Source organism: Physeter macrocephalus, chromosome 15 (assembly GCF_002837175.3).
Source record: "Physeter macrocephalus isolate SW-GA chromosome 15, ASM283717v5, whole genome shotgun sequence".
Classification (NCBI taxonomy): Eukaryota; Metazoa; Chordata; class Mammalia; order Artiodactyla; family Physeteridae; genus Physeter; species Physeter macrocephalus.
In genome coordinates, this window is record NC_041228.1 from 9,493,665 (window position 1) to 9,518,267 (window position 24,603).

The 24,603-nt window shown below is 44.2% G+C and overlaps 1 protein-coding gene across 1 annotated transcript in view; it reads left to right on the forward strand.

The window, feature by feature from the left end:
- ADCY8 (adenylate cyclase 8) overlaps positions 1-24,603 on the forward strand; it is a 223,685-nt gene that overhangs the window by 149,058 nt on the left and 50,024 nt on the right. The window contains exons 10-12 of the mRNA XM_007101973.2: positions 6,618-6,819; positions 8,875-8,964; positions 22,099-22,271. Of these exons, the coding sequence (XP_007102035.2) occupies positions 6,618-6,819; positions 8,875-8,964; positions 22,099-22,271 (465 nt within the window). The remainder of the gene's footprint in view (positions 1-6,617; positions 6,820-8,874; positions 8,965-22,098; positions 22,272-24,603) is intronic.

Sequence of the window (24,603 nt, forward strand, 5' to 3'; positions counted from 1 at the left end):
GCTATGCATGTAGATTCGTAAATGCTATGGCAATGAATAAATCAGGACAGGGTACCAGGGAATGCCACAGGAGAAAGGGTTTCCTGACAACCCAAGAGCCATGTGTGAACTAGGGTCCTGGGAAAAAGGATCGTCTCAGGGTGGTAAGCTGTGAGTGTTTGTAGGGTCTTACCAGGTCTACCGAAACTTCCTTGACTGCCCTATTCACTCCTGCCAGTGAGGATGTGGATGTGGTCATATCTGGTGCACGCTTCCCTCTGGACTCCGGGAGCACAGGGCGTTGACATTCCCCACAAACACCCTGTGAGCACTTACTATGTGCCTGTCTGTGCTGGACACGGGGGCCACACAGTCGCAGTCCCTGGCATCATACAGCTTACAGTCTACTTGGGGGAAAGAAATGAGTTGAACAACTATAATATAGTGCTCCCACTAAGGATGGGGAAAGGGTGGCATGGGCTGCGTAGGAGTGCGGTGAGGTGGAGGGATCAGGGCAGCCTTCCCGGAGGAGGTGACACTGACACCTCAGCCACCTCCTGAAGGACTCTCCCGGTTATGCGAGAGGATTGAGAAGGAGGGGAGTGGGAAGGGCTGGAAACTGGGTGTTTTGGAGGTGAGGGGTTTGTAAGCCTTGTGGAGGATTTGAGACTGGCTGGCAGAGAAGACTTCATTGAAGCATTTTAATCCAAGAAGTGACATGATTGGATTTGTGTTTAGAAGGGTCTCACTGGATGATGATAGGAGGGGATCAGGTCTGGACCTGGGAAGGCCATCTGGGAGGGAATTGCAAAACTCCAGGCGACAAATAAGAGGGACAAGATAGTGGCAGTGGAGTGAACCAGAGAGGACGAATTTGCTCGGTACTTAGGATGGAGGGTTGACAGTTCCCAGGACTGACCAGGTGCGGGGGATGAGACAGGAGGAGGAGCCCAGGATGGACCTGAGGATCTGGACTTGGCACGGGGACAGAAGAAAGGGTCCCAGCCCCCTTCCCAGGAGGGGTGACCAAGGAAGGTGAGCCACCTTGATGCCCAATTCCTGGGTTCGGGGGAAGAGATCTGGAATCTCGCCTAGCAGCTGGCTTGATGGAGTCCCTCTGACTATGGGGTACAAGCTGAAGCCAGGAGCTAAAACAGCAGCCAGCACCCCAACCTCACTTGCTCAGTGAAGAGAAAAAACTGATAGTGGAGACAACTTCAAAGCTGAGCTCTGACCAGACAGCCCCCATGTAGTGGGAATTGAGCAGCCTGTGGGCCCCAGACACAGCCCAAGCTTTCTTCACCGTGAGCTCATTTCCCCTCCAACTCACTTTGTTTCTGATTGATTCTCTGCGACTGAACAGATGGTAGGTGCCTTTCACTTGCATTTCTTCTGTCATGGACTTTTTAGCAGACGAGGCAATCTCTGCTCATGTGACCACAGCTAATTCCCAGCCCCCAAAGCAAAAATTAATGGACCCTGCCAAAGAAAGACAGTGCTTGCCTGGCGCTTTCCTTTAACTTCCACATGCGTGCAGCTGTTCCTCTCCCAGAAGGGGAAACTGAGGAAAGACCAGACAATACCTTTTGTAATTATAGAACAGTGTATCTAAGTCTGCATGCATGGTAATGAAAGAGGGATGGAGGGAGGGAAGAGGTAGGAGGGAAAGGGAAAAAGGGAGAGGGAGCAAGCAGGAGAGGGCAGATAGAGAGGAAAGACCGAGGCACTGGATCTTAATAGATCTACTTACTATGCATCTTACTGGCTATGTGTCTGTACTTGACCTCTCTGAAGCCTCAGTTTTCTCATCTGTAAAATGGGAATAACAATGCCAACTTCCCAGGGTTGCTGTAAGAATTAAATGAACCATACCTATTTTGATAAATCCTGGTTCCCTTTCCCTTCCTGAGTCACCGTATTTTCACCTAATGAAGCGGCTACAAATACTGACCTGTCAGGGTTGCTACGAGGATCAAATGCACTCTTGGACTCGCAGGCTCTTTGCAGATTCTCGAGCGTAGTCCAGGGTCATCTTTCAGTCTGCATTTCTGTTTCCGAATGCACCACAAGCTGCTATAGGCTACTCGCTCATCCCCCCACCAACCCCGATCCCTGCCTCCCCAGCAAACCTCCAGTCATGGTACCAACCCAGACCCTGCTTTAAAGACACACTGCAGAGGGTAAATTAGAACTTAACGTCTAGAAATGATTTGGATAGAGCTGTTCGCAAATCCCTTGCCATTTTTCAGATTCGATTTCAGAAATGAAAGGTTTCCTTGCCTCTTATGTACACCAACAATGCAAAAGCAAATTCAGAATCCCTGGATGCCTGAGTAGCTCTATAATTAGATAAAAATTACAGTCCGTTGTTATAATGTTTATGTGTGCAGAAATAAATGAACGCTGAAGAGCTGCTGCAGAGATTTCCAGAGGAATTTTACACATAGCGCCAGTACCTTGCTTAGAAAGTGTCTTGCTGTTAATACCCTTCCCAGAGATCTTTAAGATGCCTTTAGTTTCCTGATTTTCACCATGAATAGAGAAAGAAAATGAATGTTTCCTAGAGTTCTTATTATGTGCTAAGCATTACATTGCTTTATTACTTTAACCTCAGAGCCTCCTTTAAGAGGTGGACTTAAAAATCCCAGGTTTGCAGACTAAAATAAGATGCACCAAAAACTTTAAAAAGTAAGAAGCTCAGAAGAACGTTACCTTGCCCAAGGTGCGTTACTGGTTATGTCTCAGAGCTACAGGTGCAAACCCACAAGGCTTTGCTCTTGCCTGCCTTTCACTTCCTGCCCATCAGGACTTCCTGGGGCAACCTGAGCTTCCTTGCTTAAAGGAAGAGGTGGCCTGGCCAAGGGGAAGAGCAAAGCCTCTTCCCACAGGGAAGGTCAAGGAGGAAGAGAGGACAAGCATCTGAACTTCCCATAAACACTGACCTTTAACAGCGACACTGCCCCCCAGTGAGAACCAGGTCCACTGAACACTCCAGATGGACTCCAAGCAGTAGGGTTGGCCCTTCTTCCTACTTGAAAAGGATGCAGCAGGGGGGCAGGCAGAGGGGCTGCGGGTACAGGTGGGATACAGCCTAAGAAGGCTGGTGAGAAGAGAAACAGTCTTCTCTCCCCACCAAAAGGAAAAGTCAGTGAGTATTTATTGAGCACTTTCTATGTACTTAGCCTTACGCCAGGTGTCTTGGAAGAATCCAGAGAAAGACCGAGCCTTGAAGGATGACCAGGATGTTCCCCACCCCCCCGGAGAGTGAGAAAATACAGAGGTAGGAGTAGCACAGCCTTTAGGGCATGTGCTTGAGGATTTGCCCATGGGGTACAGAGAGGTGGAGAAAGAGCAAAGGCAGCAGCGAGAACCAAGGGCACCCTTCTAGGCCGGTGCGCCATGTGGAGGTCTGTAGGTTACCTGGATGGCGGCCGTGACCGTGACCGAGTTTGAGTCTCCTGCTGGGCGGCTTTCAGACTCAAGCTTTGCCTGATTTGCTTCTTCCTTCGCTTTGGAACAAGATATTTGTATTCTCGGTGGCTGCTTCACAGTACTGAGACACATCAGCCTCGGAATTGGCCCCTTCTCTCCTGGGAGTGCCTGACAAAGCAATCCACCTGCATTCTCTGTCATTTGCTTCCCCTGGGTGCCCAGGAGTAATGGCGTGTTGTCAGGGAGTGTTTTTCCAGCTTGTGCGGGGGGAAGTTACCCATCTGCGTAGGGCCCTCTGGGAACCCACTGCTACACAGACCTTCTGTTCTTACCTAAAACACCTGAAGAGACTTCCTATCAAGGTGATCCATAAAATCAAAACTGTGCAGGCATTAAAAACAACAACAACCAAAAAAAAACCTCCAACAATGATAGCTGGGCTGTAGGAGAAGTCACTTTCCAGCCTTCATGATGCTTGACCGTGCAGAGGAAATTGACAGTCTCGGTTACTCCCTCCTTTAAATGTCTTACCCTCCAGCTGTCACGATGCGGTGCACTCCTGCTCTCCTGTGTATTGACTACATTTCCCAAATGCCCTTTGATGCCATCTCTTCTTCTGGCCCATTGGCTTCTCCCTAGCTTCACCTTTGGTCCTCTTATTTCTCACTCTCCACACCCTCTTTGGGCAGTTTCCTCCAATCTCAGATTTTTCAACCACCGCCTACAGGCTCCGAACCCAGAGTGCTACAACCATCCCTCTAGCTGCCTAGACATCCAGATGCCTCCAGCTGGAGGATCCACAAGCACCCAAAATTCAACTTGCTCAAAATCAAATGCATCACCCTTTACCTCTGTAGACTTGCTTTTCTTCCTGCACTTAACCCAGGTAAGATGGTGAAAACATTCATGTTGCTCATAATGACTTACCTCTCCCAAAGGCCCCCCTACACACACATATAAAACACTTATTAAGATTACCTCCACAGGGACTTCCCTGGTGGCGCAGTGGTTAAGAATCCATCTACCAATGCAGGGGACAGGGGTTCGAGCCCTGGTCCTGGAAGATCCCTCATGCCACGGAGGAACGAAGCCTGTGTGCTACAACTACTGAGCCTGTGCTCTGGAGCCCGCGAGCCACAACTACTGAAGCTCGCACGCCTAGAGCCTGTGCTCCGCAACAAGAGAAGCCACCACAATGAGAAGCCCGTGCACTGCAATGAAGAGTAGCCCCTGGTCACCGCAACTTGAGAAAGACTTTGCGCAGCAACGAAGACCCAATGCAGCCAAAAATAAATAAATAAAGATTACCTCCACATAGTTCCTTGAACTTCCCAGTTCTCAGTGCTGTTACCCCATGTCCCTTCCTCGTTAATTCAGGCCCCAACTATTTAAACCTTCTAAATACTTTCTCTCCTCTTCAGTCCCACCACCTCCCACCACAATTGTCTTTCACACTCACAGATATGATCATGTCCTTCCCTGATTAGACATCTTAAATATCAGTGCATTGCCTACAGGCAGAGCTCTCTTGCACAGCATTTATTGGACCACTTGTTCTCCAGTCCCAAAGCCTCACCACCTGGCTCACTGAAAAACTCTAAACACACTGGTCACTCCCATTCTTCTGTTACTTTGTTCACATTCCCCAGTCTTTCCTCCCCAAAATCCTTCTCTTCAACCTCCAAGACCTAACCCCAATGTCACCTCTTCTGTGAAGCCTTCCTTGATTTCCTTTCTAATTTTCTAAAAGATGTTTGTTTATAACCTTTTCTCTATCATCACATAATATGTAATAGTTCAACATTTGTATATCCGTATTCCCCTCTAGATTATGATCTCCTAGAAGATGGGCAAGATGTGTCTCTCGTCCTGGTGGCCCTGATGCCTACCTAGGAAGAAAGCTTGTTGAACGAATAAATGTCACAATGAAACCACAGAAGCAAAAAAGATTACTGCAAATATGGGACATACATCACTCACCAAAATGATTAGAATAGCAGAGTGGACTTTAAATTCTAGCTCTAACACGTACCAACTCAGTAACCCCTGGGAAGTTACTCCTCTCTGAGCCTTAAATCCACATGTGAAAAAAGAGATCAAAAGACCTCTTAGGTTTGTTCGGAGGAATGGAAATGAGGTATTATATATAAAGTGCTTAGCATAGTGCCTAGCACATAATCAGAGCTCAATGCAGTACTTACACTAGTGTTATTAATAATAAATAAGAAAATTCAGGCAAGAGGATAAGAAGAGGTAGCATTAGAAGAAGGTGGGTTCGACTTCATTCACTAAATGTACATTTATTGAGCTCCAGTCAACATATTAAAGCCAAATGAATGAACTTCACTTTTCAGAGGAGGGAACGGATATAAAATCTCCCACCGTGTCCATTAAGGCACCATTTAACATGCAGCAGTTTGCTGGCTAAAATGACAGGTGCCAGCCAAGGACACAAGCGGCTGGACAGAGACTAGAGAACAGGGGATAAATTCCCAGGGAGAATCCTGGTGATACGTTGGCTGATAAGGAGAGGAAGCAGATGCCCCCAGAGATGGGGTTTTAGATCACCGCCTGCCACCCAACAGAGGTGCCCAATAGGCAGGAGCTACCACAGGACCGAGCTTTGAAGCCTGAGGTGTATAGTTGGTTGTGATGTTGAAACCTTGGGCGAGTATGAGCTCTACATACCCCTGTCCCACACAGCACATAGTGTAGTCTTTGCAAACCGTGGTGATCACTAACCAAACTGAGCAACGTGCAGAGGTGCCAAGTTCAGTTCTTGGCATCAGAGCGGCCAAGAGGGAAAATGTTTCCTAAAACCCACCTTGAAGGGGAAGGTATGTGTGGGTCTCTCCCACAGCCAGAGTACTGAGATAGAATTCCAGTGGTGTGTTGCCCTGGCAGCAGTTGCCTAGTGAGAAAGAGGAATGAGAAAAGAAGTGGGAATAAATGGGCAGGGCAACAGATCAAGCCAAATATTTGATGTTCATTGCAAAGTTTCTCAATAGAATATTCTAGGGATGGATTTAATTGGTTTAAAAAGTCTTCTGTTAATAGCCCTTTTCTTGAACAGACAGAGCTTTAGAGGAATTAGTGGGTGCAAGGAGTGGGAAAGGGCGATCAAGAATGTAATTGCCAGAGTTGCTCATCGAGAGGGGATCACACGATTCATGCCACGTGACCCAACGTTCTGTGTTTCCCTGCAGGGTGATGCCAATGGCCATCCAGTTTTCCATCCTGATTATGCTGCACTCGGCTCTGGTCCTCATCACCACAGCGGAGGATTATAAGTGTTTGCCCCTGGTCCTCCGGAAAACTTGCTGTTGGATTAACGAGACCTATTTGGCCAGGAATGTCATCATCTTTGCGTCCATCTTGATTAATTTCCTGGGCGCCATCTTAAATATCGTAAGCATTCCAAGCCCTTTGGTATCTAGTGTGTAGTCAGGAATTAAGAGTTTATGGAACCTGCAGCTTCTTACATTGCCTTCCTTGGTACTAGTTCTCTTCACGTGCCTGCTCCAGCCCCAAGCTCAGGGTTAGAGAAGGAAGATGTGGCTAAACTGTCAGAACTGTGCATTTTACTGGTGGAAAATTGTCTTTTTCCCAGTGGCGGAGCTTATTTGCTCTAAAGGAGCTCCAAACGCCCTTAAGTTTCTGTACTCAGTGGCCAGTGAATTATAATCGTAAATAAGAGTTACTGCTTATTAAGTTCCCACCTGCTATGTGCCATGCACTGAAGGAGGAGCTGTATGTGTTTTTCATGTTTAATCCTCACATAAACCCCGTGAGGTAAGTCTCATTATCCCCACTTTATGACTGAGGAAACTGAGGCTCAGAGACATGAAATAACTTGCTAATAAGGTCTGTCTGACTCCATGACTTACACTCATTCTCATATGCCAAACTGTATCTCTGGGAATGGGAGCGGGGGAGTGGAAATAAATAGCTGTCATTTATTTATTGAGCACCTACTGTGTGCCACAGGTAGGTATTATTGTTCCCATGTAACGGATGAGGAAACTGCATTTCAGGAAGGTTGAGCATCTTACCTATGACGTTCTAAGAGTTCGTATTGGATGTGACACATCGAACTCGGATGAATCTCCAACTGCCGTATTTATCATTGTTTTAATTTGGTGATCCATGCTTTAGTGATTTCATTTTCTCTCTAGAACGGTAACATAGTCGCTCGAGGCATTTTCTGTGTCTATCCAAAGAGTCCGTGTTGTCCATGATTTAGGGATCTAGATTTTAGGAGAGATTTATCTGATCCCAGGTTTTGAACAGTGAGGGAGGCTAGCTGAGGCATCGTCTTGTGGCTGAAACTATCACTGTGCCCTTTGGCCCTAAGGGAGGGTCTCCAAGTGTTCAAACTGTGAACCCCACAATTGTCAGGCCCTGTGTTGGAGGTTTATACTGCCTGAAATCCATTGTCCAAATTGGCCCAATAATTACTTAGAGTATATGTCGCTCAAGCTCTGCGGTTGGCCTTGTAGTAAAGGAGTCCGTGAAGAAAGAGGGAGATCCCCAAAGAAAAGGGAAACCATAATCTAATTAAATTCATCATCTAGTGAACATTTTATAGATTATGGCAATTGAAAATGGAAGTACTTAGGATCATTGATCACAGACTGCCAAGTCGTAGCCAGGATCTCAAGTCTTGATGAATCAGATGTTTCTGGGGTGCAGGATTTGGAAATAAACCCGATGACTCTAGGTCAGGGTTACCTCTGGGGCCAACCGTACCGCAGCGGAGTGGAAGTTCAGAGGCTTTGGAGTCAGATAGACCTGCGCTCAAATCTCAGCTCCACCGCTTACCAGCCGGGCAACCCTGGACAAGTTACTTTGCTTCTCAGAGTTTCGTATTTTTCCGTTGTAAAATGGGGATAAAAGTAGTAGCTACATCACAAGGTGGTTGTGAGGCCTTTTTGTACAAAGTATCTGGCACAGCACGGGCACTCGGCCACCGGTAGCTCTGCTTTTCTGAGGGCCACAGAATCTCCTACAGCGATTTCTGGCCTAGGAAACGCCCACCTCCCCAACGCTAAGCGTCTTTCTGGAAAGCATGCCCCCTTGGGTCCCTCGAATCTGCCCAGCTGTTGACATGGAGACAGGCTGTGAGTGTTCCCCAGACCTTTTCTCCTGCCACCTGGCTCTCTCTTCAAAGCCCCACTCCAGTGACCCTCCGGGAGGGGGTCAACAGAGCAGTCTTACCCAGGTTTCGTGACTGGCTTGCAAATGTTTTTTCCGAGCCAGTACTTTCTTTAAAATGAAGGGAAAAATCCCAGCTGGCACTGAATTCTGAAATCGAGCCCCTCTAGGGCCTGACCTGCTCCAGGCATTTGCCGAAGCCCAACTGCGGTAGCAGAGGACTCCGTCTCCAGCTTACACTGACTTTGTTGTTCCTGTGTTTTTTTTTTTTGTTTGTTTCTTGTTGTTCTTTTTTTTCTTAATCCGCAGCTGTGGTGTGATTTTGACAAGTCGATACCCTTGAAGAACCTGACTTTCAATTCCTCAGCTGTGTTTACAGATATCTGCTCCTACCCAGAGGTATTTATTCACGAGCTCCCCTTGGCGAGACTGGGGCTTAGGTAGCGCCACAGCTCCAGATGAGCTGGACCGGCTGAGGGCCTTGGACATGCTAGCTCTCCAGAGGCCCACGTTCCCTCCTTCTTTTCTTCTTCTTCCCCTTTTCTGCCCTCCCTTCTCTCCTTGTAGCTTCTGCTTTTCCATCTGCCTCTTTCCTGCACGCTCCTCTGCCTCTCTTTCCCGTTTCTCTCTTCCTTATTATTCCTCCTCCTTTTCTTTCCTCTTCACTTTCCCCTCTATCCACTTTCCTCTTTCCCTTTGCCTTCTCTTCCCTTCTCATGTCCTGTAACTCATCTTAAAGCCCTAGAGCAGAATGTGCTGTTATCTCCAATATAGGGCAGGGCACAGAGTTATCGCTCAGAGTTTGCTGCACTGGAAAAGGAAGGATGGAAGGAAGGAAGGAGGGAAAAAGGAAGGAAGAAAGAGGAAATAGAAGGAAGGAAGGAAGGAAGCTAGTAAATCACAAACGCAGAAAACAACAGCTAAACATAAATCAAAGTGGTATAGAAAATGCCCAGAGCATCACAAACTCAGGAGGTATCCCAACAGGACACTCACCGTCATATTGTAAGTCTGACCCTCTCTTGGCCGCACAGCTACTAGTCTGGCCCTGGGCCTTGGGGTCAGCTTAGGGGGTCAGGCAAAGGACAGTCTTTGGCTCTGTTAAGCCGTGACCCAGACCTTCACATATTGGGATATAAGTTCTGGGTCAGGAGGGTAGACCATTGGAATGTCCCAGCAGGCCCCAGCCAACCCTATACCTTGAAGACCTTGGGTAGATTTTTATTCTCTGAGACCCCCTCCAATGTGTGGTGGAGGAAGGGCTCCCTGTTATCTCACCTCGGCCCCAGAATTGGTCTGAGAAATGTTCTGAAAAGGACAGAAAGCCTCACCTCTGACCCCAGATATAGAGCATCTGCTTGATATGCATAACATCGTTAAATCTTCAAGGTACGTGGAGGATGCGACTGCCATCTCCATGTTATAGGTAATGAAACTAAGGCTCAGAAAGTAGCTTGCTCAGTGCTACTCATGACTGACTTCCATTCTTTCTCATTTCTCTTCATTCTTCCTCCCTTTCTGTCCTTCCCTTATTAATTCAGTTATTAAGACTTAGTACTGCATGGCTTATTCTTGAGCTCATACTTATGAATCCAGGCTCCGTCCCTAGGCAAGAACTAGGCTGTTCCTAAGGAAGTCCCGAGCAGGATGGGACTAGCTCTGGTTTCAGGGCTGTGTGGGGCAGACCACGTGCTCTGGGGCTTCCTCCCACCAAGGAATGAGTGAGCTCCGATTTTGTAGACTCTGTGGGACACCAGCTCCCCGAGAACGTCTCAGTTTGGAGGGCATGAGGAGTGTCCCAGGGGGCAGTAAGTTGGCCGAGAATCAGACATTCAGAGTTAGGCAAACGCTGGATTTCACTCCCAGTTGAGCCCCTTTACTTGGTAGCAGTAGAATCTTGAATCAGTTCATACTCTCTCTGAACCTCAGCTTCCTCATCTGTAAAGTGGGAAAAATAATACCTTCTTCACACAGTGATTGTGGAATTAAAGAATATCATGTTCTCACAGTGCCTACCTAGATGAGGTGGCAAACGTCGAGTTTCTAACATGTGGTCTGACGTGAAGTTGGTGTTTGTGAAGTACTAATCTGGACCTCTGAATCAACACTTGATATATACCCTTGGCCCCAAACTTGAACTCCCAAACTCAGGACCACAGCATGCATGGATTTCCCAGTCCTAAGAAAGGGGTGGGTAAGCTTCTGGATCACGTAGCTTCATCTCTGTGCCTCCGCAAAATAAGGATGGAAGTAATACCTTCTTGATGGGTTGTTGTGAGGATTAAGTGAATTAATCCATGTAAAGTGTTTAGAGCAACACCTACCACAAAGTATCCGCTGGTTAAATGTCAGCTGTGATTTATTTACTAAGTAAAAAGGTTTAGAGCTTGCACCATCAATATATATTTATCTATAAGTTACATACCTATACCACTGTACTAACATACCATGTACATTATGAAACATACTCACAAAATAGAAATGTTAAAAAGTGAGATAAAATAAATGAGTCCAAGTTTTAATATTTTCCTCCCACAGACAAAGGATCATCTTTCCCAGGGGTCAGCAAACTATGGCCACAGGCCAATTTCCACCTGCCACCTGTTTTGTAAATAAAGTTCGATTGGGGCACAGACACACTCATATGTTAGCAATGTCTACAGCTGCTTGTGTAATAATACAACGGTAGAGTTGAGTAGTTACAACAGAGGTGGTGTGGCCCACTAAGCCCAAAATGTTTGCTATCTGGCCTATTGACAGACAAAGTTCGCCAGCTCCCAACATCCCATCAGGTGCAGGAGTCCCACTGGCCTAAAATGTGGGCATCTGGACTCTCTCCATCACCAGCTACTACAGCAACCTGGTTTGACCCACCATTTGCCATCCTGACATATATGGCCGTGCTTCTCTCCCTAAGGATTTGTCTACCAAACTAGAAGGAATCAAACATTCAAACCTTCTAAAAGGCTTAATCTGCACAACCACCTCCCGTCACTCACAAGTGTGTGTCCCCAAGCAAATCACTTCATCTCTCTGAGCCTTGGTTTCCTCATCTGTATACCGGACCTTTCCACCTCACCCGTGAGGAACGATTCTCAGGCCGGAAGCGGTTGATTAAGCTGGATGATGTGACATAAACATGAGAGGCTGTCATCATATATGGTATAAAGTATAGTTTATTTCTGAACTGGAGCTTGCCAATTACTAAAAAAGAGTGAAGATACAGGAAATGACCGTGAAGAAAGCCGTGTCCCAACTACAATTTGAGAAGTAGTCTAAGAGGGGAGCGAAGAGACATAGGTTTGTAAAGTGAATGACAGGCGCGTGCACAAACCATTCCCATCATCTCAAACACCAGAATGCGGTTCTCGGGAGGCTCAACGGGAAGATGTTTATTTTACAATCAAGCCCCTTTATTCCGTGCTCTGGCACATTTGAATGACTAGCCAGCTACACTTGCAAGAGCAATCAGAGTACGCTATGATTTTAAAGCGTCCCTGAGAAGCAATTTTCCCTAGAAGTATAATCACCTGTGTCTTTGTATCCTGGCACTTTCTCCCATTCCTCCCCCATGAATTCAGGTCCTACCCAGCCTTCAAGCCTCTCTTTTTCGAGTAGACCCAATCCCTTCAGATTACTTCCTGCCAGCTCACATATCCTTAAGGCATCATCTTAGTACCCTCACTCCATCCTTTCTATAATTTATTTATCTAACTAGAGCATTTTTTCCAACCTTTCAAATTTATAAATTGCTTCAAGGAGAAAAGACAATATTGTATAGTTTTCCACATTACCTGAAAGGCCCAGCACAGGACAGAGCCCACAGTCTATTTAATAGTTTTTCTTTAAAAAAGATGTATTTCCAGTGGAGTAGCAGGGACAAGATTTGCCTTGCCACCTGAAACAGCTTAAAAATAAATAAATAAATACATGAAACAATAGTTTTCAAGACACTGGGCATCAGGTATTGAAGGACAGCAATCCCTGAAAAACAAGAAGCAAATTAAGTGAGCCCTGTGATTGCCAGAGCTGTATCTTGCTCTTTTTTTTTTTTTTTAATTTTGTGGCCACACCACGTGGCATGTGGGATCTTAGTTCCCTGACCAGGGATCGAACCCACACCCCTGCAGTGGAAGTGCTGAGTCTTAACCACTGGACAGCCAGGAAAGTCCCATGTATCTTGCTTTAAGAGATCTTGTTTTCAGGCTGGCTCAGGTTGGAAGAACACACATGGAACCCTGTGCAACTCCCGGATTTGAGGAGACAGAGCCGAGAATCTGGGGGGACCAAGGTGGCTAGAGTCTGTAGGACTCACTACCAGAGAAAAGAGAGTTGCAGAGACAGAGAAAAACTCAGAGATCTGCAGAGGGTCCGATCAGTGCATGCATGTGAGGAAGCTAAGCAATGCTTGGGAAAGAACCATCTGAAAGGATCAGTGCTCAGTGCTCACACAGGGCTGGGAATAGTGTCTCTTCCCACCAGCCAGACTGAAAAACATCATAATTCATGGGACATTAAGTAGAGCAATCAGATGAGTCTTGCTTCAGTAGTATACAATAATTATCCCTAGATTATATGCTGCTCTAGTTCTTGCTAAAAAAATCTTAAAAGACTGAAAGTCTAAGAAGACTTTTCTTCTTTCTTTTTAAGATCAAACTGTTTATTTTGTGTGTGTGTGTGTGTGTGTGTGTGTATTACAAAAATGAAAATAAATTCAATCAGATAATGAAATAAACATATAGGGCAATCAGTCTTTAAGTAGGGATAAATTACTGTAAAAGAAACGAGTCCTAGATAGTTTTCCCTTCAAGTCAAGCGTTTTGTTGCTTAATAAACTTCTTGTTTCAAGAAATAATGAGAAATATCTTATATTAGAAAATATGAAGTTATATTTCTATATTGGAAAAGAATGTTCATATCAGCCTTCTCTGTAATAGCCAAAAACTGGAAACAACCCAAATGTCTATAAACAGATGAAAGGATAAACAAACTGTAGACTATCCATCCAGTGAACTACTGCTCATCAGTAGTAAGAAATGATCTTTGGATATATGTGCAATAACATGGATGAATCCTAAGATCATTATGCTGAAGGAAATAAGCAAAAAAACAAAACAAAACAAAAGTATGCATTTTCATGGTCCCACTCATCTAAAACTCTAGAAAATGCCAATTGATACGTAATAGCAGAAAGAAATCAGTGGTTTCCTGGCTTGGGATGTGGGAGGGAGGAATTATAAAGGGATACAATGAAACTCACGCAAGTGTTCATTTGCTTGATTGTGATGGTTTCACCGACTTATGCAGATACTAAAGCTCGTCAAATTGTGTACGTTAGATATATGCAGTTCATTGTAGATCAATCATAACTCAATAAAGCCATTTTAAAAATTAAGTACAAAAGAGGAATCAGAAAGACAGACAGAGAAAGACAAGAGGGAAGCAGAATTACAGAGAGTCTGTTGGAAACCTGTAGTCAGAACATTTTGGCTTAAATTGCAGCTCTGATGCTTATAACTGTGGTCTTGAGCAACTTACTGAAGCTCTTTGAGTCTCATTTCCACACTGGGGATATCAACTGTGCCTGCCTCACAGGGTAGTCATGAGACTTAGGTTGATAGAATATATGTATACACTTACTATAGTTCCTGGTACATAATAAATTCTCATTAAACATCAGTCATCATGATGATGATGAAGATGAGAGAAGAAAGGGGGGAGTTAAAAAGAGGAAGATAAAAGGGAGAAAAAGCAAAAAGGAACAGTAAAGCAGGAAGAGAAACAATGAAAAGAGAAGAGAGAATCAGTGATAATAAAGCAAATAAGCAGATTTTTTTTGAATTCCAAAAGTGACCGTATAAATTGGTGCTCCCCTAAACTCTTGCCTTCATTTCTCTGGTTAACTCCTCAGGTAGGAATCAGAACCTTAAGTGATTTTGAAGGAAAGTTTATTCATTGTGGTCTAAAATCCCCAGCAAGTATTCAGGATAAAATTAGATTTTCCCAAGCTTCCGCAGTGGCAGTCCCACCAAATAATTCAAACAAAGAATAAATGTCAAAGAGCTCCACTGTAATTTCAGAACTTTTCCTAGTTGAACAGAGGGATCTTATATCAGCTCATTTTGCTTCTACACTGAGCCAATTTTAGGTTATGGCTAAATATACAGAGGAGATCATTTTGTTTTTTCCCAAATGATAATTAATTTTTGGAATTGCCTTTCCCCACGAAGTGCCAAAAGCCGTAATAACACAATATGATCCAAAAAACCATTCCCATCTCACTGAAGCTTAGATTCCAAGGCTTTAAGGACATTAATTGTGCCTGGGAAATAGAATAGGCTTGAATGACAGAGGCTGTGTGGTGACATAGAATGAGCAAGCACTCTTCTTTTGCCATTTACTAGCTGTGTAGCCTTGGGCAAGTCACCTAACCTCTCTGAGCCTCAGTTTCCTCATCTGTATAATGGAATTATTGACAATACTACCTATCTTATAAGATTGGTTGGGTGACAAATAGAGATAATATACATAAAACATTCATCGAATGTTAGCTGCTTCTCTCCCTCTCTTTCTTGAAGACTTTGGTAACTAAGAGTGAGTAGTGCCTTCCCAAGAAGAGATTTGAATTTAAGGAAGAAGATAGGGGATGTAACAAATTTTTTTAAAAATGCGCAAGGCTTTATGCTCTAAACATGAGATTATCTACACAGTCGTGTGTACGCCATGTGACTAAAATTCCGAACAGGCCACAGTTTCATAGCAGTATCAGTCTCCTATCAATTATTGACAAAATGGTGACCACCATGAGTTGGATCATTCTCAGGGAGCCAGGCCCTTCCAGACCCTCACTTGTTGCCCAGGCCAAGGGAGTGGCCTTGGGGAGCAGGCACATCCTCAGACAATGCCACCGTGGTCCTCTTTGCTAATTGTTCTTAGCTGAAAGCATACGCTTCCTAGGTATGTTCAACAATGTCAAGTCATTATCCTCTGGGAACAAACTTAATTTTTGAAAGTCACCAAGATGAGTGATCTGGCTGGACATCACTGTTTAGGCATCAAATACAGAGAGACTACATTTTGGGTGTTTTTCAGAAATGGACTCCGAAGATAATTTACAGAGATCTGAGCTCAGTCATCAAAGATGCGTGGTCACGATAAGCACATAGTCCGCCAAGGTGACTACGCTGAACTGACCGATAACAATCACCAGGAGAAGCATCATTCTTATATTAAAAAAAATTAGGTAGTGACGTCTTTCCATAAGAAATAGCTACTTGCCTGCTCATTGATTCAGTTTTGCTTCACAGTTATACTGAGTCATCATTCGTGGACATCACTGACATAGCTATGCCTTTCTGTGCATTATTATGAGGTAAAAATAGTGACTGGAGCTGCAATCCCTTCTAGGAAGCAACCAGAAGAGTACACCCTCAACCCAAGTCAGACACAGACAGCCCATCTGCTGGTGGAATTTAAATGCAGTTTCAACAGATCTAAGTTAGTAACTGTAAGGTGCTAGAGAACATTCATCATTCTTCCTCTAGTACCGGGGAGGAGAGGGGAGGTCAGCCACGGAAACCAGGATCTAGAGCAAGCCAAAGCAGAGTAAGATTGTGCCAGAGCACCACACACACACAAAATTCCCTTTCCCCTGCCTGATACAACCAGGAAACAGCTTGGAGGGGTCAGATCATTTATCTCCACTCACCACCCGGGGTGGCCCCAGGTTCATGCCAGCCTCACTCCTGGGCCACGAGAGGGGTCAGAGCTCAGGGAGAGGCAGAGAAGCCCTGTCGTTGGCCCATGTGCCCTTCACTGTTCTGCTTGTACCCAGACTTGCAATTGCAAAGAGTTAGGTTTTGTGTGAATCAGGAAGTTGGAATCTTTTCTTTGAATGACAGTGACTCCCCCAAAATTATCTGCTCTCTTTCCTTCTTGTTCTGTGAGTTCATAATGCCACGGGATTTTGGCAGCACCCACTCCAGTGTATAGTACACGTGTGGGCAGATGCTCAAGCCCTCCTTTGAGTTACTGTGTAAAATTCTTCTTCCTCCTTCTCCTCTAAGAGGAAAATGTGCACATAGAGCTAAGGTAATTTACGATGCATCATGACAATGTCCTGACATTAGGATGGTGCCTTCCAGCCTGGAACAATTCTTGCTGCCCGGCAGGTCCCCAATCAACCGGATGTAGAAAACCGAATGCGTGGTCTAGTTTGTTAAATGCTCACTTCAAGGAAACAGACTATTGCTCCCCTTAGCACTTTGTCAAGACATGGGACTCCAATTTTCTTCAGTACAGACTTAGAAGAAATTCTTAGTTTGTAATCTCCCAACTCAATATATCATCTGAGAGAAGAAACACCTTGAGTATTAAGAAGCAGAGAAGTGTTACAGTACTTCGTCCGTCTTCTGTAAAATGGGCATAAGAATAGCACCTGTCCTTGGGTCATTTTAAGAATTAAATAAGGTGAAGCATAATAAAGTCATTCATAGAGTATCTTGCACACAACACATGCGCAACAAAATGCTGAGTTATTGTTATTGCATCTGTCCTCCATCTTACCTAGAGTTCATCTAATATAAGAACCTCTAACCACATAACCTCTTCATTGAAGATGTTAGTCATCTTCTCCTACCTGCATTTCAACCTAGTTACCAAAATGCCTGTGACCTCTTTTTCTTATTGAGATACAGTTGATTTACAATATTATATTAGTTTCAGGTATACAACATAGTGATTCAAAATCTAATCCAATTAACATTATTATAAAATATTGGCTATATTCTCTGTGCTGTACAATATACCCTTGTAGCTTTTTTAGTTTATACATAGTAGTTTGTACCTCTTAATCCCTTACCCCTATCTTTTTTAAATTACTTTTTGTTGGAGTACAGTTTCTTTACAATATTGTGTTAGCTTCTACTGCACAGCAAAATAAATCAGCCATACATGTACATATATCCCCTCCCTTTTGGATTTTCCTCCTATTTAGGACACCACAGAGCCTTAAGTAGAGTTCCCTGTGCTATACAGTTATATTCTCGTCAGTTGTCTATTTATACACAGTTATCTTTTTTCCTAATTTGGGCACCTTTTTTTCCTAACTAGGGCACCAAAGTGCTGATACCCATTACAGCATCCAATCTTTTTATTTTTCTGATCAAAAAAAAAAAGGGTCAATATTGGGTCTCTTCTTCCCTCAGAATACATAGCTTATCTGTTCCTTTTCTTAAAAGATTGCTGGAAACTTTGCCCAGTATCTAACATTTCTCATATAAATCCTGGCATTATTATTTTTCATCATTAAAAGATCTAGGAAGAAGCAGAGAACCCCATTACTAAATGGGATACAGAGTCCTTGGGAATACAGGGAATACATCTGAATATATTTGATACGGCGCGTTACAATCAGATTAAAGGACATTACAGAGAGCAGTAATTCACTTGAATGCTGTGTCATATCTGTGTACATATTTTGCATTGTTGTAATTATAGTATATATAAAATTCTGTGTCCTTCTTTCCAGTTGTAAATTATTCTGAAAATATTTTCTCTGTTACCGTTTAAATGCTCCTCTCAAAACCTTTGTCTGTGGGGATTTTTCTTCTTTGGACTATATGTTTTTTCACTACTATCTCCTAATTCCCCTCCTCACGCCCCCAACAATCCCTAATCGATGTCCTTACTTCTCTTCTTCCACAGCCCCTCAAACATGATAGTCTCTAAATTTCAGTCTCTCTTCTGTCTTTATTCTTTATATCCTTCTTGGGTGGTGTCTTCCACACCTGTGAGTTCCGCTGAACAATGTGTGTCCCGAGACCCCAGATGTCTTCTGAACCGCAACCTCGTGTTTGTAGACGTTCACAAGAGTCCTTACTGAACCATCCCTTTGGTACCTGAAGCTTGAGGGGCCTAAAACTGAACCTGTTCCCTTTCCCCCATCCTTTTTCTGATGTTTTTTTCTTACTAGGTTAATCCAAGCTGGGAATCTTAGCACCACTTCTGACTCTTCTCTTTTCCTCACCTCCAAATCACCTTTTATCTCTTAGGTCTAAGCCAAGACCTCTAAGTCTACCGGGTGGATCTCCTGCCTTGTCCTTAAATCTTCAGCTTTTCTCCTTTAATTACAAACCATCTTGTACTCTTCCCTTCCACAACCTATTTCTAAAGCCCTGAGCTAATGAATCCACTACAAACATGAAACCCATTCATGGCTCCTTGTGGAATAAAGTACCCACTTCTCAGTGAAACACGCAAGCGTTTTTGCAATGTGGCTTGGCCTCCTATTCCTGCCTTATCACACCTATGAACCCCTACACCTAGGGTCCATTCAAGGGACCCTCTAGGAGCTGTGGACCTTCTAAGTTCCTGGGGTAACTTAAAAGAACACAGAAACTATTTGTTGTTTAACAGAAACTTGGGAATTGCATTGAATCCAGCACCCTCCCAAGTTATAGGAAGCATGCAATTGATGGGTCCAGACCCAGCTGAAAGAGAAGGGTTTTCACAAAGCAAGTCGTAACACTTCTGTTCTTCTCCCATTTCCTGGTCCCACCCCCACTATTTATTCAAGGCACAAAAGAAACAGATGAGAAGCTCCTAATGTTATTTTTCTAGGGGCCTCATTCCTTTGGTGTCTTGTGGTTTAGGGCATCACGGGAAGGTTCAGCTTTATACTTTAAAGTAGAAAGTTGCCTAAACCATGCAAGGCAGTGAGTGGGGTGATTCCTTTCAATGGATTGGCAAGAGGACACTAACACAATTGGTTGCGGCCACAAAAAGAGAAAGATCCGTTCAACCATTGTGCAAATGTGCGACTATATTTAGCTATTACACTTTCAGAAGTCTTGGTAGAGATAGGAGGGCAACACATTTGAAACCTGCCTGCCTATGTTCCTAGTTCTACTTAGGATCAATTTTATGATTCTCTAATGTACCCAAGGAATTCATTCTCCTATAGCTTTGTTCCTTTATACCTTTTAGTTCCCTCCATTCTGTCCTCCCAGAATGTTCTTCCTATTCCATTTTCTGTCATGTAAAATCCAGTCCATCCTTGAGCTCCTGTTCAAACTCAGCTCTCCTATAAAGCCTTCTCCAAGCTTGCTTCCTGCAGACAGAATGTACTCCTCTTCTGCCTCTGTATTCCCATCACATTGGATCACATTCCTGAAAGATCATTTTCCACAGGATGCTACCATTGGCGTTTTTGTCTATTTCACATTTTAGACCATGAATTCCTTTAGACCTGGGCCATCTCTTTGAATAATCAGTGCCTAGCACCATGCCGTGATTATGACATGCATGCAATAAATGCTGGTTACATTTTTTTAATTTCACTGTTGTGCCCTCATAAGTTTTTGCTCAAGAGCACGATCATTTCAGTGACTTTTGACCTAATGAGTGATTCATAATTTGCATTGAAAAAGCCATGCATGACCATTTGTTGTGATGCAGGTAACAATGAAACAGGACCCCTCAGATCTATTCCTCTCTCCTCCATTTGTTAAAATGGAAGATCTTGGGAGTTTCTCTGGATGGAGAAAATAAACTCTGAGCAATGAACTTATTAGTGCCTGCTCACTTCACTCACAGCTTCCTTCACAGAGGCATGAAGATGAGTTAACCTAAAAATCTTGCCAAGGGAAAATCTTAAAGGAGGGTTGAAGAAAGCTTATCATCTTATTGGAGACAAGGACATAATTGGATTTATTAGGAAAGAAAGAGACAGAAGTAAAGGACCCCCCCAAAACACTGGGCCCCTTAAGGGCAGGGCAGTGCCTTATTCATTCCTGAGTCCACCCAGTGCACCATAAAGGCACTGGTCCTTTGCCCTCAGGGGGGCCCGGAACTTATTCAGGGTGTTGCCCGTATTTGTTGATATCTCTGTTTGTTGAAAGTAGACCTGAGTGAGTCAGCTTGACTTAAAAAGTCAGCAATCATGCCTTCAGTAGTTGCTCTGGGATTTCCAGAAATTCTTATGCCTCTGCCCATACAGAAATTGTCTCTGAGTGTAATAGGAGAGGGAAGACAACCAGTTGTTGGAAAGAACCATGCATAACAAGGCTGGAATGGGTTTTAGAAATTATTAAGCCCAGTATGCCCCCTAGAGTTAAGTTTACATGCACAGGTTGTATCCAGATCTCCTAGGTGCCACTTTCTAGTTATGAGAACTTGAACAATTTACTTAAGCTGTATGAGCCTCAGTTTCTTCACCTGTAAAATGGAAGTTATGATTCCCATCTTGACCAGTTACTTTGAAAATTAGAAGAGAAGACAGTGTGTATAAAAATCGAAGTACCGCCACCAAGTGGGCCTTTGATAGTGCAAGTTTTATTCTTTTTTCCTACTGGATACTCAGAATCCAAACCTACCGTCCAGAATGATACATGGGATACTTCTATAAGGGAAATGGGTTGAGACACTTCCTACAGAAGGCTGAAATCTAGCTGGGCAGATTGACACCTGGGGCCCACTCCAATATTATAGCCCTGGAGTGGTTCCCAACTGGCCTATTGAGCAGCTGCTTCTAATAAGGAGTGGCAGGACTTCGCCCATGGTCCAGTGGTTGACTCTGCACTTCCACCGCACAGGGAACGGGTTCGATCCCTGGTCGGGTAAATTCCACATGCCGTGCAGGGCGGCCCCCCCCCAAAAAATATGATGGAGTGGCAGATATTATGCTGGGCTGCGAAGGATGCTATGGAGGAAGGAGGCTGTATCCAGAAGCACCTGGAGACATGCATGAAGGCTTCTCAGAGGAGAGGACACCTGAGCTAATGCTTGTGAGAGAAGTAAGGCTTAGTCACATGGATGACACTTGAGAAACAGGGCACTGGAGATGCAAAGCACTGAGGCACGGGAGAGCAGGGAAAGACCTACGGGGGAGAGCCGATAGACAGTGAGGCTGGAACGTATGTGGGGATTTGGAAAGTGAAAGGAAATCTGATACATGATGGTCTTGAGAGTTTTGCCATGCAGGAAGGAGAATATAATTTGTGGGAATGGAGAGCAATGAAAAGACTTCAAGTTAAGGAGTGACATGATCAGATCTGTGTTGTAGAAATACTGAATGGAGAATAATAGTGTGTATTCTGTAGGGATTGGGAGCTAGAAGCTGCCAGAGCTGCCAGAAAACTGTTGCAAACTGTAGGTGAGAGCTGAAACAGAAACAGGGTAGAAGGAGCAAAGTGGATGGATGTGCAATCTATTAAGGAAGTAGAATCTACAGACTTAGGATGACCTGGCTGTGGAATGTGGGGGAAAAGAAAGGCAACAAAGATGAGAGACCAAGGCTTCTGGCTTGAGGAATGGTGCAAATGGTTCCCCCAAGAATAGGGAACAGAGGTTTGGGCGGTGGTAAGGAAGTGATGAGTTCAACTTGGGACCTGTTGAGTTTGAGGATGGCTTGAGACCTCCAAATGGAGATGCTCAGCAAACATCTGTATAAAGAGACCCACTGGAATCCATGACTAGGAGAATGAGCCTCCCACATTCCTGTTGAATCTGACCACCTACCTTCTCTGTTTTCAGTACTTCGTCTTCACGGGGGTGTTGGCCATGGTGACCTGTGCGGTTTTCCTCCGACTTAACTCTGTCCTGAAGCTGGCTGTGCTGCTGATTATGATCGCCATCTACGCCCTGCTGACCGAGACCATCTATGCAGGACTCTTCCTGCGCTATGACAGCCTGAATCACAGTGGAGAGTAAGTGTCCGTCACTGTGTTCAAAAAGTGCTCAACTTTCAGTGGGAAATGGAACCACTGGGAAAATGATCGAGGTAAAGTTATCAAAATTTGGGGACTTAAGGAATATATCAACATATTTCTTGTTGTGTACACTCTCTGGATTACCAGTTTAGGCAAAATTCCTAATTTTCCATTTTATCCTGTATATTCATTACAGATTAATTAATGAATTAAAGTTTGGACTAAACCATAGCTCAGGTCTCCCCAAATCTAATAGTTCATGACTCCTTCAACTTTAATAGCTCTAAGATTTGTAGGGTCTGATTATAATGTTGCTGTAGCACTATTAGTAATAGCAGACATTGTGCATTGAGCATTTACTATACTCCTTGCATTTTGTTATTTTTGAAATATAGAAAAATACCAAAAAAATACTTAGCCTAGATTCCTTAGAGAACAGAGCCTGAGGCAAGCATGAAGTGCTAATGCAAACCCAGGGCAGCAAAAGTGAGGGAAAAGAGACGTGAAGGGGACTTCCCTGGTGGCGCAGCGGTTGCGCGTCCGCCTGCCGATGCAGGGGAACCGGGTTCGCGCCCCGGTCTGGGAGGATCCCACGTGCCGCGGAGCGGCTGGGCCCGTGAGCCATGGCCGCTGAGCCTGCGCATCCGGAGCCTGTGCTCCGCAACGGGAGAGGCCACAGCAGAGGGAGGCCCGCATACCACATTAAAAAAAAAAAAAGAGACGTGAAGAAGAAAAGGATGGGAAGCAAATACAAGCAAATGCCATGTTGTGCTGACCCCATGAATTGCGAAGCTGGTGCCTTGGAAGATGTATTCATTTGGCCAATTGAAGTATCTCTGGGTAGGTGATGAGGTAGGGAAGTGTCACAAACAGAGGAGGGGAGAGGAATCTACTGGCTCCTGCCCTCCTCTTTCTCCCATTAGTCACAGTTCATCTCTGGATGTACTTGCTGGGGACATCACTTGGCCATTTCCACAGCCCTTGGGGAAACCAGATCCCACAACTGCCTTATGGAGCTTCATGGGAGCCAGAAGTGATGGAAAGAGCCAGACACTGAGCATGTTGCAGATTGGCCTCAGGGGTGGGAAGCACATTGGTCTCACTGAGACCAGAACAAGCGGCCAACAGGCTGAGAGAAAGATGAGGTCAAGTTAGTTCAAGAAGGGACTTCCCTGGAGGTCCAGTGGTTAAGACTCTGTGCTTCCACTGCAGGGGGTGCGGGTACCATCTCTGGTCAGGGAACTAAGATCCCACATGCCACGCGGTGCAGCCAAAAGTTTTTTAAAAATTAAAAAATGAGGGCTTCCCTGGTGGCGCAGTGGTTGCGCGTCCGCCTGCCGATGCAGGGGAAGCCTCAGAAAATGTTCCTGATGCTAATAATGTGAACATCTATGAACCAACCCCTGGAAACAAACAATGCCAGCAATTAGTCACGTTTCCTTCTGCATTTTTAAAAGGATAAGGTTATTTCAGATATCGTTGAAGTTCCCTTTCCCAGCATTGTTCTTTTATCCTCCTCCCAAGAGTCAACTTCTATTGCACTTAATATATATGCTTCCCATCCACGTGTTTTATATTATTTAGTTTTATCTGTATTATAAATTATTTATAAAATTCTTGTGTTGCCATGCAATATAGTATTTTTTAGATCCATCCAGCTTCATAACTACAGATCTGATTCATTTTATTTTTTTTTGAATTTTATTTTATTTTATTTTTTTATACAGCAGGTTCTTATTAGTTATCTATTTTATACATATTAGTGTCTACATGTCAATCCCAGTCTCCCAATTCATACCACCACCACCACCCACCCCCCACTTTCCCCCGAAATATGTTTATCCTTTGACCTATTAAAAGGTTATCAGTACTTCAGTGATCATCATTGAAAATGTCTCCTGGGGTTTAGATCTAAAAGCACACTAGCTGGAGTATAGGGTATCTGCATTTTCCATGTTTTAAAATATTGCCAAATGGCTCTCCAACGAGATTGGAACAATTTCTCTCTTACAGACAGCAGTCCTTGTAATTCTTATTGAATTCCTGAGTGAGAATTTTATCTCATTATTTTCGAGAGTAGTTCCTTGATCATGAGTAAATTTGTGCATCTTTTTTGTTGTTGTTTAGTGACCATTTTCGGTAAACTTCCAGGTCATGTCTTTTGCCTGGTTTTTTATTAGGTGGCTTGCCTTCTTCTTACTAGATTTGTAAAGGTTCTTTATAAATTCTAGGTACTAATTTGTGTCTGTTACGCATCTGCATCATCCACTTTATATCCGCTACCCTATTTAACCCTCACGGCAACCATCTGAGGAACGCAGGCTCAGAG